The sequence below is a fragment of the Vombatus ursinus genome, unplaced genomic scaffold (genome assembly GCF_900497805.2).
Source record: "Vombatus ursinus unplaced genomic scaffold, bare-nosed wombat genome assembly UNPS02014779.1, whole genome shotgun sequence".
Lineage (NCBI taxonomy): Eukaryota > Metazoa > Chordata > Mammalia > Diprotodontia > Vombatidae > Vombatus > Vombatus ursinus.
In genome coordinates, this window is record NW_020954557.1 from 42,206,455 (window position 1) to 42,223,004 (window position 16,550).

Consider the following 16,550-nt stretch of genomic DNA (forward strand, 5'->3'; position numbering starts at 1 on the left):
CTTAACTCCTATGTTTGAATATCATAATTTCCCTGCAGCTCTGGGCTTTTCATTGGGAATGCTTAGAAGCTTCTATTTCATTAGTGACCCTATTTTTTCCCCTTGTGTGAATATCCTCCGTTTTGCTAGGTAAATTCTTGTTGTAAGGTTACATTCTCTGCCATATAGAATATGGTATTCCAACTTCTCCATTCCTTTATAGTGGTGATTGCTAAATCATGCACCATAATTTGTTTAATCTTTCCCCTGTCAGTGGAAATACACTCTGTTTAGAGTTCTTTGCTACCACAAAAAGTACTGCTATAAGTTTTGGTGTATATGGGAATTTTGTTTTTATTAATGATCACCTTGGAGTATATGCCTAGTCTTGGAATCTCTTGGTCAAAGGGTATGAACATTTTAGTCACTTTATTGGCATAATTATAAATTGTTTTACAAAATAATTATATTTTTTTACAGCTCCACCAAAAGTGGGCTAGTGTTCCTATCTACTTATAACCCTTTCATATTGACATTTACATCTTTTGTAATTTTTGTCAGTTTATAGGGTATGAGGTTAGACCTCAGGGTTGTTTTGATTTATATTTCTGTTATTTTAGTGATTTGGAAGGTATTTTTACATAGTAGTTAAAGTTTATAATTCTTTTGAGAACTATTTGTTTATCTCTTTGATCACTTATCTATTGGGGAATGGCTTTTGGTTTCATATATTTCTGTTGTCTAATTTGATGCAAACATTTTTCCCATTCAACATCTTTTCTTTTTATCCTAGGTGCATTAATTTTGATTGTACAGAAACATTTCAATTTCATGTAATCAGTTATCTGTTTTTCTTTTTCAATTTCTTTAATTCTTCATTTGGTTGAGAGTTTATATATTATTAATTGTGAAAGGTGTATTCTACTTGCTTTAGTTTTAAAGGTATATTATTTACTTATTATCCAGTTTATCAAATAATTATTGAGTTGCATTGTTTCTGATTCTCCCTTCTGTAGTCTGTTCCTATTCTGCTTCTCTCTTAAAAAGTGTTATATGGTTTTGGTGATGTTGTTTAGAAAATATTTTGAGGTTTGGGAATGTTATCCTCCCTCCATTTCTATCTTTTTTCATTATTTCCCCTTATATACTAGATCTTTTGTTCTTTCATATGGATTTTGTTATTATTTTATCTAGCTCTATAAGGAATTGTTAAGCATAGTATTATGTCTGTAAATTGACTTTGCTGTTATTTAAATTTTTATTATATTGTCGTGGGTTTTAGTTCTCTAAAAAACATTTCATAAACGTATACAAATATTTCATACAAATATATATGTATATTATATAGATACTGTAGAATATAAATATATAGAACAAATATCCTAAACCACTATATAAATATTTTGTTTGCTTTGGTAGATTGACTCCTAAATATTTTATGTATTTTTATAGTTTATTTTGAATGAAATTTCCTTTTTTATTATTGGCACTTGTATTTTATTATTAAGGGTGGCTAGGTGATACAGTGGATAAGAGTGCAGAACCTGGAGTCAGGAAGATTCATCTTCATGAATTAAAATTTGATCTCAGATTATTTGCTATGGGAATACTCTTAACATATTCCCAGTAAGAACAGGAATAAAGCAAGGATGCTTTACTCTCCCTGTTACTGCTTGATTTAGATATTGAAATGCTGAAACCACCCTTGCTAGGAGCAAGGACTCCCCTGCTATTATTTGACTTAAGTATGGAAATGAGCTGGAGAAGGAAATGGCAAACCACTGTAGAATCTTGGCCAAGAAAACCCCAAATGGGGTCGCAAAGAGTTGGACACGACCACAACAACTGAACCACAATAGAAATGCTGGCAATGACAGTAAGATGAGAAAGAAATTAAAGGTACAAAGGTAGTTGAAGAGGACATAAAACTATCCCTATTTGCTGATGACTTGGTTTACCTTGCAAATCTTAGGAAATCAGCAAAAGAAACTAATTGAAATCATTAAGAAATCATCTATTATTTGAGTTTATTGCTTTTTTAAATGTCATTTATTTATTTATGCTTTTTTGGGGGGGTGAGGTAATCAGGGGTTAAGTGACTTGCCTAAGCTCACACAGCTAGTAAGTACCAAGTGTCTGAGGTCTGATTTGAACTCAGGTCCTCCTGACTCTAAAGCTGGATCTTTATCCACTGTGCCACCTAGCTGCCCCCAGAGCTTCTTGCTTTTTGATTGTCTTCCTTTAGTTTGTATTTTACTCCAGCGTATTGTTTTCTCTTTCTAATGTTTTCTCTTTTGTTTCTTTGGAGAGACTTGGTAATGTAGAATCATTTTTTTCTATTCTGCTGATTCTTCTGTGATCGCTATAATTTCTGACCTTTGTTTTTCTTTTCTTTTGGTTTCCATTTCTCTTGAACCTTTCTGGAACATCCTGTTGTAGTTCAGTGCACTCTTGGGATTCCTTTGTTGTTGTTTTTTTCTTAAAGTTAGGCTTTTCCTCAGTCTTCTTTGTTTTATAATAGTCAAAAAAATGTATAATTTCTTATTTTTATGTTTTAGTACTCATACTTCTAATATTAATATCCTTTGTTTTATATACTGGTGTTCTGTATTACACCAGCCACTAATTTCCACCAACCAGATAAAAATGTAATTGGTATTGTTTGACAAAATAAATAACAATGCAATCTTGCCTAGATAATGTTAATTTGTGTTTTTTTAAGTAAATCCCCATAGGAATCTTTTTTTTGAGTTTAATACCATTTTTCTACATTTTTAATTGAATTTTCTTCTTGAAATCTTGAAATCTTTGGTTTAGCTTTTTTTTTCTTCCTGTGTTTTTCTTTCCCTTTCTTACCCCTCTCCCATTGGTAGTTATTTCTGAGGGCTGGACTGCAAGACTGCTTTGGCTCCCTCCCATGTTGGGGAATTTATTTTTGACCAGCTTCAGTTCCTATTCCCAAATTCTGGAAGTGTAGGACTAATCCGTGCTGGATTTTAGGCCTCTTTGTTTCTGGCCCAGTCCAGTAATGTGCTTTGACCCCTTGCCTTAGTTCCTTCCATTTTTTCCATTTCTAGCTGGGTTAAATTAGCATTTGCTAGTTGATGCAAGGTTGGAAGAGTTTGGGGTAAGTATTTGTGATAGAATCTTGGTAGCCCTGGGATTCCTTAGCCTAGGAGCTACTCTCTTGGGTAGGTAGAGTCAATTTTTTCTACTTTTTGAGTCTCTGCAATAGGAGATGAATTGGCTGTGTGGGTCCCAATCCACAAGAATCTAGTTTGTGTGTCCTGCAAGAACTGGAAGCTGATAGAGGAGAGGTGCTGCAAGAATGTCTCATGAATTAGAGTTCTCTGACATCAATTCATAATGCTATTTATCTTGTTGGGCTTTTTGCTTCTTTACCTGTGAATTCACTTCCAATTTTTTAACGGTCTGATGTTTAATATTAAGGTATTGTATCCCTTTTGAATTTATTTTGGGATATGGTGTTAGATTTTGGTCTAAGTGTAATTTCTGCCAGGCTCTTTATATTTTCTTATCAGTTGAAAAAACTCATTAATATAGGGAGTCCTTTTCTAAATATTTTATGGTTTTGGGTTAATTGAACACTGGTTTTGAGTCCCATTGTTTTTGATTTTGCCTTATCTAGTCTGTTACCTTTGATCTATTTCTCTCTTTGTTAACCAATGACAAACAGTTTTAGTAACTGTTGTTTTATATAATTTGAGATCTAGAAGTGTGGCTGTTTTTCTCCCAGCTTCCAGATTTGCATCTCCTACTGCCTTTTAGACATATCAAACTGGATATCCTGCAGACATGTTAAACTCAACATGTCAAAAGACTGAACTCGTTATCTTTTCACCTAACCCTTCCTTTCTTTATAATTTTCCTATTATTGTTGAGGGTACCACCATCCTCCCAGTCATCCAGATTCATCTCATCCTCTGCTCATTCTCTTTCACTCTCCATATCTAATTGGTTGCCATGTTCTGAAGATTCTACCTTTTTTAGCATATACCCTTTCTCACTTATGACACTGAAAGCATTCAGGTACAGGTCCTCATCATCTCAGCGTTGACTATTGGAATAGCCTCCTGGTTGGTCTCTACTGGTTTGCTATTGCCTCCAGGACCAACATTAAATCGTCTATTTGACATTTGAAGTTCTTCATAATCTCGTTCCTTCTGACCTTTCCTGTATTCTTTCACCTTACTCCCCACTAGATGGCGCAGTAGAATGGAGTGCCAGGCCTGGAGTCAGGAAGACCTGAATTGGAATTTTTCTTTAGACACTTTAGCTATGTGACCCTGGGCAAATAACTTAACTTCTGTCTGCCTCACTTTCCTCAGTTGTAAAATGGGGATAATAATAGTACCTACTTCTTAGGGTTCTTGTGAGGATTCATGAGATAATATTTGTAAAGTGCTAGAGCCTGGCACATAATAGACATTTTATAAATGCTTGTTTTCTTCCTTCCCAGCCATGAGCACTGAATATTCTTCTGATTATTTTGGTTGTTCTTTGTTTCTTTAAGGAGCTCTTTGTGACAGAAAGATCTGCCATCACCCATAAATGTACCACCTCCATGTGGTACAAATCTCCCTTTTCCACCATAATCTGTTGGCTTTTCATGTCTTCTTCTTCCTTTCCTTATAAAACCCTACTCTTTGTTCATACTGTGACCTCCAATACCTTGACCCCTTAATTCTGTCAGGCCATCTTTTCGTGCTAGCCCCTTTCTCCTGTTTTCTGCATCTTGAAGAACTAGTTTAACTCTATACTGACCTCCTCTCTTGAATTCCTAGCACTCTTATCATTACATTGAGTGCACCTAGTCAAGCTTTAGCTTTGGGTCATGCTCACCATTTGCCACCTTTGTTCCTTTACAAGTGCTGCTGAATAATGGTGGAGAAAATCACTCAGCCTTTCTGACTGTGTCTACTACAAATTTATGTTAATGCAACCTCAGCTGGGTCCTCACTGCTGCTAGGCAGTCCTTCTAAATGTGCCTTATTAATTCACTATCCCATTCTCCACAGTGGCTCTTCCAACATTTTTCATCTCTCTGCCACCTCCCATAGCTTCCCCTCCCCCCATTTTCTCAGCTGACAGCTTTGCCTCATATTTTACAGAAAAAATTGAGGCCAGTTCCTGGGAGCTCTCTCCTCTTCTCTTCCTCATCTCCTGTTACTCATGCCTTTTGTCTCTGTCTTCTCTTTCACCCCTGTCTGTCATGATGAAGTGGTCTTATTCCTTACCAAGACTATTTCCTCTACTTACTTGTTTAAGGAATTCTATTCCATCTTGTCTCCTCCGGCAGATTGTCCCTCCTGTTATTCTCATCCTATCACTTTTTTTCAGTCTCTCCCTTTCTACTGGCTCTTTCCACATTGCCTACAAACGTGCCTTATCCTCAGAAAACGTTCCATTAATCCATCTCTGCTATCTCTTTTGCCCTTTGTGGCTAAACTCCTTGAAAAGGTCATCTACAATAGGTGTCTCCTCTTTTTTTCCTCTCACTTTCTTCTTAACCCCTTTTCTATATGGTTTCTGACCTTATTTCACCAAAACTGATCTTTACAAAGTTACCAATGATCTCCTAGTTGCCAAATCCAGTGACATTTTCTCAGTCCTCATTCTCCTTGTCTTCTCTGCAGCCTTTGATGCTCTTGATCACCCTTTCCTCCTTGATCCTCTCTTCTCTCTAGTTTTTTGGGAAGCAACTCTCCTGATTCTTCTACCCATTTGATCACTTCTTCTTAGTGGCCTTTGCTGGATCTTCATCGAAATCAAACCCTCTAACCATTGGTGTTCCATAATGTTATGTCCTGGGGCCTCTTCTCTTTCTCTACTATTTATTTGGTGATCTCATCAGGTTCCATGGTTTTAATTGCTACCTCTATACTGATGATTTTCAAATCTATGTAGCTTACCTGAACCTTTCTACTGATCTCCAATCCCCTATCTCCAACTGCCATGTTTGATTTCATTTTTGCAGCATCTCTAGAAATACTCCTCCTTCTCTACCACTCTGGTGCAGAACCTCATCACCTCATTCCTGTACTAGTGTAGGAAGCAAACTGGTGATTTGGCTTTCCTCAAGTCTTTCCCCTCTCCATCCTCCATTCAGTCACTAAGGTGATTTTCCATTCAGTCACTAAGGTGATTTTCGTGAAGTGCGGGTCTGACCATATTTCTACCCATTCAGTTAACTCCAATGGCTTTCTATTGCCTCCAAGATCAAATAGAAAATCCTGTTTGGCATTCCAAGTCCTTTCTTCATAACCCAACGCTCTCCTACCTTTCCAGGCTTCTTACACTTTATTCCCTACCACATACTCTTTGATATAGTGACATTGGTCTCCTTGATGTTCCATGAACAAGACATTCTTATCTTTTATCTTTGGATAGTTTCTCTGGCTGTTTCCCATTCCTAGAATGTTCTTGTTCATATCTGTCTACTGGCTTCCTTTAAGTTCCAACTAAAATCCCATTTTCTATAGGAAGCCTTTCCCAAACTTTCCGAATAGTTCTATTGCTTTCCCTCTGTAAATCATTTCCTATTTATCTTGTATATAGCTTGTTTGTACATATTTGTTTGTTGTTTCCCCCATTAGATGTTGAGCTCCTTGAGGATAGTGACTTTTTTCTTGTATCCCAGTGCCCAGCACAGTGCCTGGCCCATAGTAGGCACTCAATAATGTTTATTGATTGATTATTGATTGAGAGTATATAAGTACTTTATGTGTTTTGGTAGGTTGATCCTTACATAATTCAAGCATTTTGTGGTTTGTTGTTGTTTGTCCAACTCTTTGTAATCCCATTTGGGGTTTTCTTGGCAAAGATAACGAGTGGTTTGCTATTTCCTTCTCCAGATCATTTTGTAGATGAGGAACTGAGGCAAACAGGGTAAGGGAAACAAACTTGTCCAGGGTCACACAGCTAGTAAGTATCTGTGGCCAGATTTGAATTCAGGAAAATGAGTCTTCCTGACTTCAGGCCTGACACTTTATGCACTGCACCATTTAGCTACCTTTATTTTGTAGTTACCTTGGTTCATATTTCTTTGTCTATTATTTTCTCTTGGATTTTGTTATTATATGGAAATGCTGCTGATTTTTTTTGTTTGTTTTATTTTGTAGTATATAATGTTGCTGGAGTTGTTGTTTGAACAATTGTCTTAATTATCATCTTTTCTGATTCCCTTAGATTTCTAAATCACTATGTCATTAGAAGATGGAGTTTTATCTCCTCTTTGTGTATTCCCCCCCCCTCTAATTTCTCTCTTTTATCTTATTGGTTTTGCTAGCATTTCTAAAAGTATATGGAAGGAGTAGACATCCTTGTTTTACAACTCCTATATTTATTAGGAAAACTTGTAGGTTATATCATTTGTAACCTATGGATTCAGCTATAATTGCTGTGCTTCTGATGCATAGTTCTGCTTTTAGGGATTTTTTTTTTTTGAGAGTTGGTGGGAACTAGAAAAAATATCAAGCCTTCTTTCTTTTTTAAAAAAATTATTTAATAGTTTAATTTTTTCCAATTATATGTAAAGACAATTTTCAGCATTCAACTTTTGAAAGATTTTGAGTTCTAAGTTTTTCTCCCTCCTGTTCTCCCTTCTCCCTTTCCCAAGATGCCAGGCAATGTGATATAGATTATATATATGCCATTTTTAAGCACATTTCCACACTAGTCATGTTGTAAAAGAAAAAACAGAACAAAAGGAAAAAACCATGAGCCCTCCCTTCTCCTCCCCCCAAGTGAAAACAGTGTACTTTGATCGGCATTCAGATTGCACCAGTTCTTTTTCTGGATGTGGATAGCATTTTCCATCATGAGTCTTTAAGAATTGTCTTGGATCATTGTATTTCTGAGAAGAGCTGAGTCAGTCATAGTTGATCATTGCACAGTGTTACTTTTACAATGTACAATGTTCTCCTGGTTCTGCTGACTTTACTCAGCATCAGTTCATGTAAGTCTTTCCAGGTTTTTCTGAAGTTTGCCTGCTCATACAATAGTATTCCATTACATTCATATACCACAACTTGTTCAGCCATTCCCCAATTGACAGGCATCACCTCAATATCCATTTCTTTGTCACCACAAAAAGAGCTGCTGTAAATATTTTTGTACATGTATGTCTTTTTCCTTTTTTTAATGATCTCTTTAGGATACACACCTAGTAGTGGTATTGCTGGATCAAAGGTTATGCAGTTTCCTAGCCCTTTTTCTTGTTGATCATGTTAACTGGAAGCCTAGATTTTAAATTTATTTTTTTAAATAATTTTTTATTGTTTTCTTTTGTTTTTACGTTGACAAAATTTCTTCTAGTATTTCTTTCTTCCTTCCAAAGAGCTGTCCTATATAATAATGAATATTTTTTAAATATAAAAAAAGATTAGAAAAAAAATCAACCAATTAATGTAACAAAAAGTCTGATAATATATGGAGTATTCCATACTCATGGATCTTCCACCTGTGCAAAGCAGGTATAGTCTCATATTTCTTCTTTTGGGCCATGCTTATTCTTTGTAATTTTGCAACATTTACTTTTGATTGATTTGTGGTTATTCTTTCCGTTTACATTGTGAATGTGTGTATAAATGTGTGTCTCTGTGTGTATAAAATTTGGCTCTGCCTACTTCTTCCCTCTTCATTCATTTAGATCTTTCCATGCTTCTCGGTATTCATTACCCAATCATTAGGTATTTATTTTGTTTCTAGTTCTTTGTAGTATAGAAAAGTACTGTTCTAAATATTTTGTTGTGTAGGAGGTCCTAGTATCAATGACTTCCTTGGGAATCTCTCAGTTAAAGAGGTAGGTACATTTTATTTTATTTTATGCATATTTTATTTGCATAATTCCATATTGCTTTCCAAAGTGGTTATACTGATTGCTCCACCAACACATTAGCATGCCTATCAATGCTTGACATAAAGTAGGCACAAAATAAATGTTTATTGATTGATCTTTCTACAACCCATTTTGACTATTCCCATTTTTTGTCACTTCTGCAAATTTTTTGTGTATGAAGTAAAACCATAGGCTTGCTTTTACTTGCATTTCTCTTATTATTGCTTTGGAGCATTCTTTCTCTTTGTTATTACTAGTTTGCAATTTTTCTGAGAAAGTATAGGTATTTTTAAAAAGTTATATAAGGCTTAGAGGAGGATCGAAGAAGGGATAGGATTGGGGTTTAAGAAAAATAGAACAATACCAAGTTGGCTCAGCTCTTTTCTGTTGCTGTTTTCTTTGCGGGCGAGGGGGCAGAAGATTGATCTGGGGCTTGAAAGGACCTGACAAAAATGGTTAGTTTTTGTGGGAACTTGGGGATAGAAAACTGTGGGAGTGGATTTCGAAGATTAGTAGGAAGATAGTGAGTACCTACCTACCCTTGATGAAGCTACTGTGACAGACCAACTGTATCTTTGATTGTGAGAGAAGGACCACAGGACCAGGGAATGACAGTGCCCTAAAATGAAGGAATGGAGATTGTCCATTATAGGTCAAGTTCCCTGGGTGTGACTTTGATTCCTGGCAAAATTTAAGAACATATTTATTAAAGGGGTAGTTAGTGAAGATCAAGAAGCAGTAGTAGATTATGAAGATGACAAAATATCTAGAGGAAAAGTCTTTTGACACATATGGCAGATCTCTTGTCTAGAGCTTATTGACACATGGTGACATGATAAGTATGCTTAAAAAAAATGCTTGGATATCTATTTGTCTCTTCTAGGATAAATTTGTATCTGACATGCTTACTACTTTTAAAAAGTCCTTTAGCACACTTCCCCTTTCCTTGACTTCCCCCACCCTTTTACCACACCCATCCCCCCCTTTAAAAAATTACTTCCTGCCCAACCTTAAGTTTTCATTAAATCTCTTTGGCTAGGAGTGAACTACTGTTTCCTGTTTTGGCTCTTTTAATCTTGGCTTTTCCAGATCAGAAGTAATAAAGCAGAACGTTATATAAAAGTTAATTACTTAATTGATCTTTTTCTAAAAGGTTTTCATCTTATAGTGGCCTTGATTCTTATAGCACATGATTGTAGAACCGGGGAAAATAGAAAGGGCATTGTGATCTGGTGGTGGAAATAGCTCTGGATCGATAATCACAGCACCTGGGTTCAAATCCTATTTCTACTACTTACTCCCTTATGTGACCTTAATCAAGGTACTTAACCTCTCTCTTGACCTTAGTTTCTTAAGCAGGGGAAAAAAAAAATGATTGAACTAGATAAAGTTCCCTTACAACTCTACAAATCCTTCGATCTTATACTACCTCACAAATAGGGAAACTTTAAAAAAATCTGTAAAAAGACAGGCCACTAATTATATGATAAACTTAATAATTCTTTTATCACTGTTTTTGGCATTTAATTTTGACCTCAAAAGCACAGGTTTTAATTTAGGGGAGTTCAACAGTTGTCAACATTATAGCTATTAGCACCTAGGAGGCTTAATTACAAATTTTTTGCTTTATTTTTAATGATACCATTTCTTAGAGATTAGAATTGTTGCTATCAGAGTTTACTTCAATTGTATTCTAATTTTATGGATTTCCAGGTCATGTTATAAATATATGCTAAACTTTGTGACTAAAATTGTGACACCCTTCCTCTGTCCTTGTCTCCCTGGCTCTCTCTTTCTTCCTCCTTCTCTCTTCTTTCTGTCTTTTTGTCTCTGTTGTTCTCATGCATATATGTAAACCCCTCCCCCTCAGACTAATGAATAGTGTTGATAATAAATCACTTTATTTAATTAAACTTACTTTTCCCTTTATATGTATCTTAACTATTATCTGTTTGTTCTTGAGTTTCAAAGCCATAATAGAAGCCACATGCAATCCACCTTCTATAGTCTAGGGAAGCCTGTATTTGCAGATTCCTTGAGCCAGATAATCTTCCTTATCATCTTTTATTTTTTTAAATCACAGTTTACATATATTCTTTTTTCATTGACTCTTTCAAAACAGAACAGAATTCTTTTACATCAAGCAGTTAATTTACATGTTATTGCTTTGGTTTGTTGATTCCATATACAAAGAGTTTTGGAATGTTATATGCTTTCATGCTTAGAAACTAATTGTCCTGTTTTGAAGTTGATAATTTATTTTGAAAGTAGTATTCACTAGATTGCAAGCTTTTTAAGAGCAGGAACTATTTTTTGTCTCTTTCTTTGTATTCCCAGTATTAAGCACAGTCCCTGGCACATAGTAGATGCTTAATAAATGCTTTTTGACTTACTGTTTTTTAATATTCATGCTGGGTGAATTATAGCAATATTTGGTCAACAGAATTACAGTTCTAATAGAAAATAAATAAAACCATCGTGTGTGTACATAATGGCATTGTAAAAATTAATAATGATAAACTGTTAGTTATATGAAAAGGTTCTTAATTAACTCCTTCCTCTGTCTTCTTTATAAATAGCTGATTTGTATTGGATCTCTTTTAATTATGTCCCTACAACCTGCTTAGGTCACTTATTTAATAAAATGAACCAAACTTTTCTCTCTGTTTTAAAACGGTTGGTCTCCTCAAAATTACACCTTAGTTTTTCTTTTTTCACAATGGCTTAATTATTCAACAGTTTTATCATTTAAATTCCGTATTATGTTATCAGATGGAATGCCTCTGGAAAATGTTCTTTTAGACATGTGTTCCATAACTGGCCTTTAGATTTTTTTAAAAAAGCATCTAACAAGTACTTGCTGTCTTGCTTCTAGGTGTTGTGATATATCTTACTTTTTGGGTCTCTAGCCCTCTGTCCTGAAATTCTGTGATTCTACTCTATTGACTGTGCTGGGAATGAGAGGATAAAATAAGTAATAAGAGTTTTCATAAAAATTTTTGAAGGAGAGTTGTGAGATTATTTCCATCTGTGTCCATAGCTCCTCTGATTGGAGGATAGAGCCATGAATTCCAAAATCTCCATTGATGGAGGGGCCCCAGGCCAGTCATCTTTTCATTTTCCACTGGCTGCTTTCTTTTGGACTTCTCATGACTTCTTCATCATGCCCCTTGAACCTCATCATTGAGAAATTTCATCATACTGTGAGGTCCAGTCAGCTTTGGTACTCATACCTCATCAGTACCCTTTGCCCCCTGATTGGAGGGAAGAACCATGAGCTCCAAAACCTCCATTTAAGCAGAAGGCCCAGGGCAGCTATCTCTTCATTTCCCACTGGCCACACTCTTTTGGACTTCTTTGGACTCCTCTATCATGCCCACTGGACTTCTCCTCCCTCTTACTCTCTCTACACTTTGAGCTTCCTTTTGTGTAGTGTCTTCCCTTATTAGATTGTAAGCTCCTTGAGGGCAGGAGCTATCTTTTTTATTTTTGTATCCCTAGCACTTAGCACAGTGGCTGGCACATAGTAGGTACTTAATAAATGTTTATTGACTGACTGTCAATTCATTAAGCAGCAAACTTCAATGTTTTCAGTCTTAAAACTTTACACTGCAAAAGTAACTCTTCAACTCCTAATCTTATTTATGAAATGGTGATGTAGAAGGATATTTTCATTCCTCAGTAGTGCTGAAAACATTCTGAAGCAAAGTGAGTCATAGTTAGCCCTCATTATCTATACAAATGGAGGTAATTGGTAGTATGTATGACCTTGATGTCAAATACATTTTTGCTCTAGAAATCATGTTATTCATATTATTCTTTGGGGGTGGGCAATATTTACTTTTTTAAATTTTACTTTGGCCATTAGATTGAATTGCCATTCATTGGACAAAAATCAGCTAATACAAAAGAACATATCCCAAAAAGATCATGGACAGCGATATGAAATTAGATTTGGCAACAAAGAAAATTGCTTTGGGTAATCTGTGTACATGTATAATTCATAGTTGGCTGTCCCTTAATTTTACTAGTTGTTTTCTTGATTTAATTCTAACAGGAGATATTACTGACACAACTCAACTTGTCATTTTACCATACATTTAGATAGGCAGCTGCGTGGGTTGTGAATTTTTATCTTCTGAGTGGGCACCTGCCCTTATTTCACTCACCTAAAGCACTTGGGAAATGAACTAACCTATACAGGTGCATTCTCTTATATAAATAGAGAGGTACCTCATCTTATGCAAAGGTAGAGAGATGCTTCTCTTCTCTTGAAATTATTATTATTATTATAAATTATTGTTATTTTGTACTATGTGGTTAAAGTCTAGTGTGGTAGGAGTAATATCCTAACCCCTCTCCCCATGCAAATAAGGCTGGTTTTTCTTTTTTTTTGCTTTTTTCTTTTTGCCTTTTTTTTTTTGGTGAGGCAGTTAAGGTTAAGTGACTTGCCCAGGGTCACACAGCTAGTACGTCTGAGGCTGGATTTGAGCTCAGGTCCTCCTGACTCCAAGGCCAGAGTTCTAGTCACTGCGCCACCTAGCTGCCCCTAAGGCTAGTTTTTCCTTAAAATATATTTAGACATTCCTAGAGACTTGGTTGGCTCAGGGAACTATTTCCTCATCTCCTGAGCACAAAGTAGCCATGAGGAGCCAGAGGGGCTCTCAGATGCTTGGCTGGTGGATCTTGATGGGAGCTTTACTCAGCTGAATTAGCTCAAGGGGTTCTCAGTGCCTATCCTTGTTAAATATCCTAATGCTATGGTTAAGTAAATTTCTGTTTGTTAATTGTCACATTTTGTTCCATTATTGAACCTAGCCTACCAGAGGACTGGCCTGAGTCAGACCCACCCTGGAACACACATTATAGATTAAATAGTCTTTTGTAATATTACTTGAAAATCTAATTACTATTTATGGGGGGGCGGAAGAGGTAGGGAATGGAACACACATATATTAAGTGCTCACTTATGTGCCAAGCACTGTGCTAATAAGTGCTTTACAATTTACATTTACACATTGTTTTGATGGGCAAGCATGCTCTGAGTTCTGAATAATGGATTTACAAATGTACTTTTAGAGTATAACGTTGTGAATGCACGTGTTATAAATCAATTTTCCATTTCATAGTAAAACTGTGGTTTTCCCTTTCAGCTTAGGTTATTTTTTCTTCTCTCATGGATCATATTTACATTTTAGTAAGAGGATTTTATGGATGTGTCAGAAAAACAATTTGTTTTAAAGTATGTTTTAATTCTGTTCCTAGGAAATCTACATTCTTCAACGTTCTAACAAAGAGCCAGGCAGCAGCAGAAAACTTCCCATTCTGCACTATTGATCCTAATGAGAGTCGAGTACCTGTACCAGATGATAGATTTGATTTTTTGTGCCAATATCACAAACCTCCAAGGTAAATGTTTTTGTTTTTTCAAAAATCTTCATTCTCTTCCTTATATTGGTGGTTAAATTTAGGCATTGAGTCATTTATCTCCTATGGCAGAAATTCATTAAAAATGTTTAAGTTTGAAAGAGTGATTTGAAATTTACATTTCTTTCTTTTAGTTGGAACAGTACTTTTGATTCTTTAACATCTTGAGCTTTTTCTTAACCCTTTATATCAAGTCAGTTTTTTCTTCTTTCTTTGTTTCTGTGCTCCCTAGTTTTTTTTCCCATTTTTCCATTTTTCTTTTCTTCTCCTTCCTCTTTACCTTACCAAATTTGTTATACCCTTGAAGGCTTATTTAGTGAACCTCAGTGAAGAGTTCCTTGACTGTCATTACCCAAAGTGATTTTACCAGTCTCTAAATTCCTGTGTCTCTATAGGAAAATAACAGTTCATATATATTACTGAAATAGTTTTTTTTAAAAACGCCAGCAAAGTACATGTGTTTGGGCATGAAAGAAAAAAAATTCTTTGATCCAGAGTAAAATATTATGGTTATTCCAATACAGTTTGTTAGAGAGTTTAAGGACCTGACTCTGCAACTTCAAGTATGTGTTGTTTCAAGAAATACAATATTTTTTCAATTCTAATGCTCTGGTCTGAAAAATCAAACCTGCTAGCTGCAGTTAAAGACTTTGAAAATGTCTTTACAAAAGCACAAAGTAAAAGTCTCTGACTTTAGCATGAAGCTGCTTGATGCATTACTTCCTTAAAAATCTCTTACTGAAAGATGGAAGCTTCAGAAGTTCTTAATGTGGCAAGCATTTAAAAACAGTTTAATTAGAAACTAAAGAGTTCACTAACTCCTTTTTTCAGAAAAAAAAGTAACAATTGGAAAATAATTATTCGAATGCTGAGTTAAGTAATTAATGATAAATGTAAACCTCACATTACTGTGGTTCTTTTAACTAGCAGAATAAATTAATACCTGAATCTGTGGTTAAGGCGAAGAGCTTCAGAACTTGCTAGAAAATGATCATCTGAGGTGGTGATTCCTTCGCATAATGATTATACTCATGTGTCTTGTCTTACTTCTGCTATGTTCATTTGCTTGAAAATTTTAGATGGCAAATTTTGAGCACAGAATTTTAGCTTCACTGGTCTGGGTTTCTTGGAGCCTTATGTTGATTCTCCCTGTTTCTAAAGGGTTCTTATTAATTAGGTATATTTAAGTTACCTAGTAGTAATTCACTAGAGGTCTCTCACCTTCTGGCAATCTCTTTTTTCTTTACTAGAAGCCTTACTATGGGGATGAAGGGAGAAGGGAATAAAAATGATGCTGATAAGGATAACTACTCAGATTTCTAAAGAACTTTAAGGTTTGCAAAGCACTTTTCCTTATAACCATTCTTCACCCTGTGAAGTAGGTAAATTAAAGTGTTGTTACCCGTTGTGGTGTAATAGAAAGAACTCCAGATTAGTCTTTGCTTCTGCTGAGAATCCTTTTATAATTCCCCATATCAGCTATCTGGACCTTTTTCCTCTTTCTTCCCATATGTATTCCCCAATTCCACATTTGTAACATTTGATGTTCTCCTGTTTCTCCTGGAACTCCCTTGACTCACAGTATCTACTTGCAAAACTGCTTACTGATATTATCAACATGGCACAATGGAAAGAGCTCTGGAGTTGGAGTTGGATAACCCAAGTTCAGATTCCAGTTTGTTACCTATGTGACCTTGAGCAAGTTGTTTTACTTTTGTGAACCTCAGTTTTCTGATATGTAAAATAGACCGAATATTTTCAAAGATTCTTCCTTCCTTTTCTAAAATCTTATTTTCCTATGATCCTGTGATCATCTATTCTTCTCTCTTTCTACCTATCTCTGAGGAAGTAGTCCTTCTCCTTTGTAATCTGTGCTCTTAATCCCTTTTCCACCCTTTTAGCAATCCCCATTCTGTCATTGATTTTCAATCTCTTTCTTCTCCCATTGGCTTCTTCCTATTTGCTGATAAATATGCTCAGGTTTTCCCAGACTTAAAAAAAATGTTTTCTTTCACTTAAGCAGCTACATTTTAATCTCTCTCTGTTTAATAACAGTTAATAATAGTATTTAATATTTATTTATTGCTTACCGTATGCCAGGAACTGTGTTAAGCACTTTACAAATATTAACTCATTTGATTTTTACAACAACCTTGGGAGATAGATGCTATTGTTATCCCCATTTTACATATGAGGAAACTGAGGCAAATAGCAATTAAGTTACTTGGCCAGGGTCACACAGCTAGTAAATGTCTGAGTCTGGATTTGACCTCAGATTTTCCTG

General features: G+C 35.5%; 1 protein-coding gene across 1 annotated transcript in view; it reads left to right on the forward strand.

The window, feature by feature from the left end:
* OLA1 (Obg like ATPase 1) overlaps positions 1-16,550 on the forward strand; it is a 256,707-nt gene that overhangs the window by 23,578 nt on the left and 216,579 nt on the right. The window contains exon 3 of the mRNA XM_027865668.1: positions 14,105-14,248. Coding sequence (XP_027721469.1) covers positions 14,105-14,248 — 144 coding nt within the window. The remainder of the gene's footprint in view (positions 1-14,104; positions 14,249-16,550) is intronic.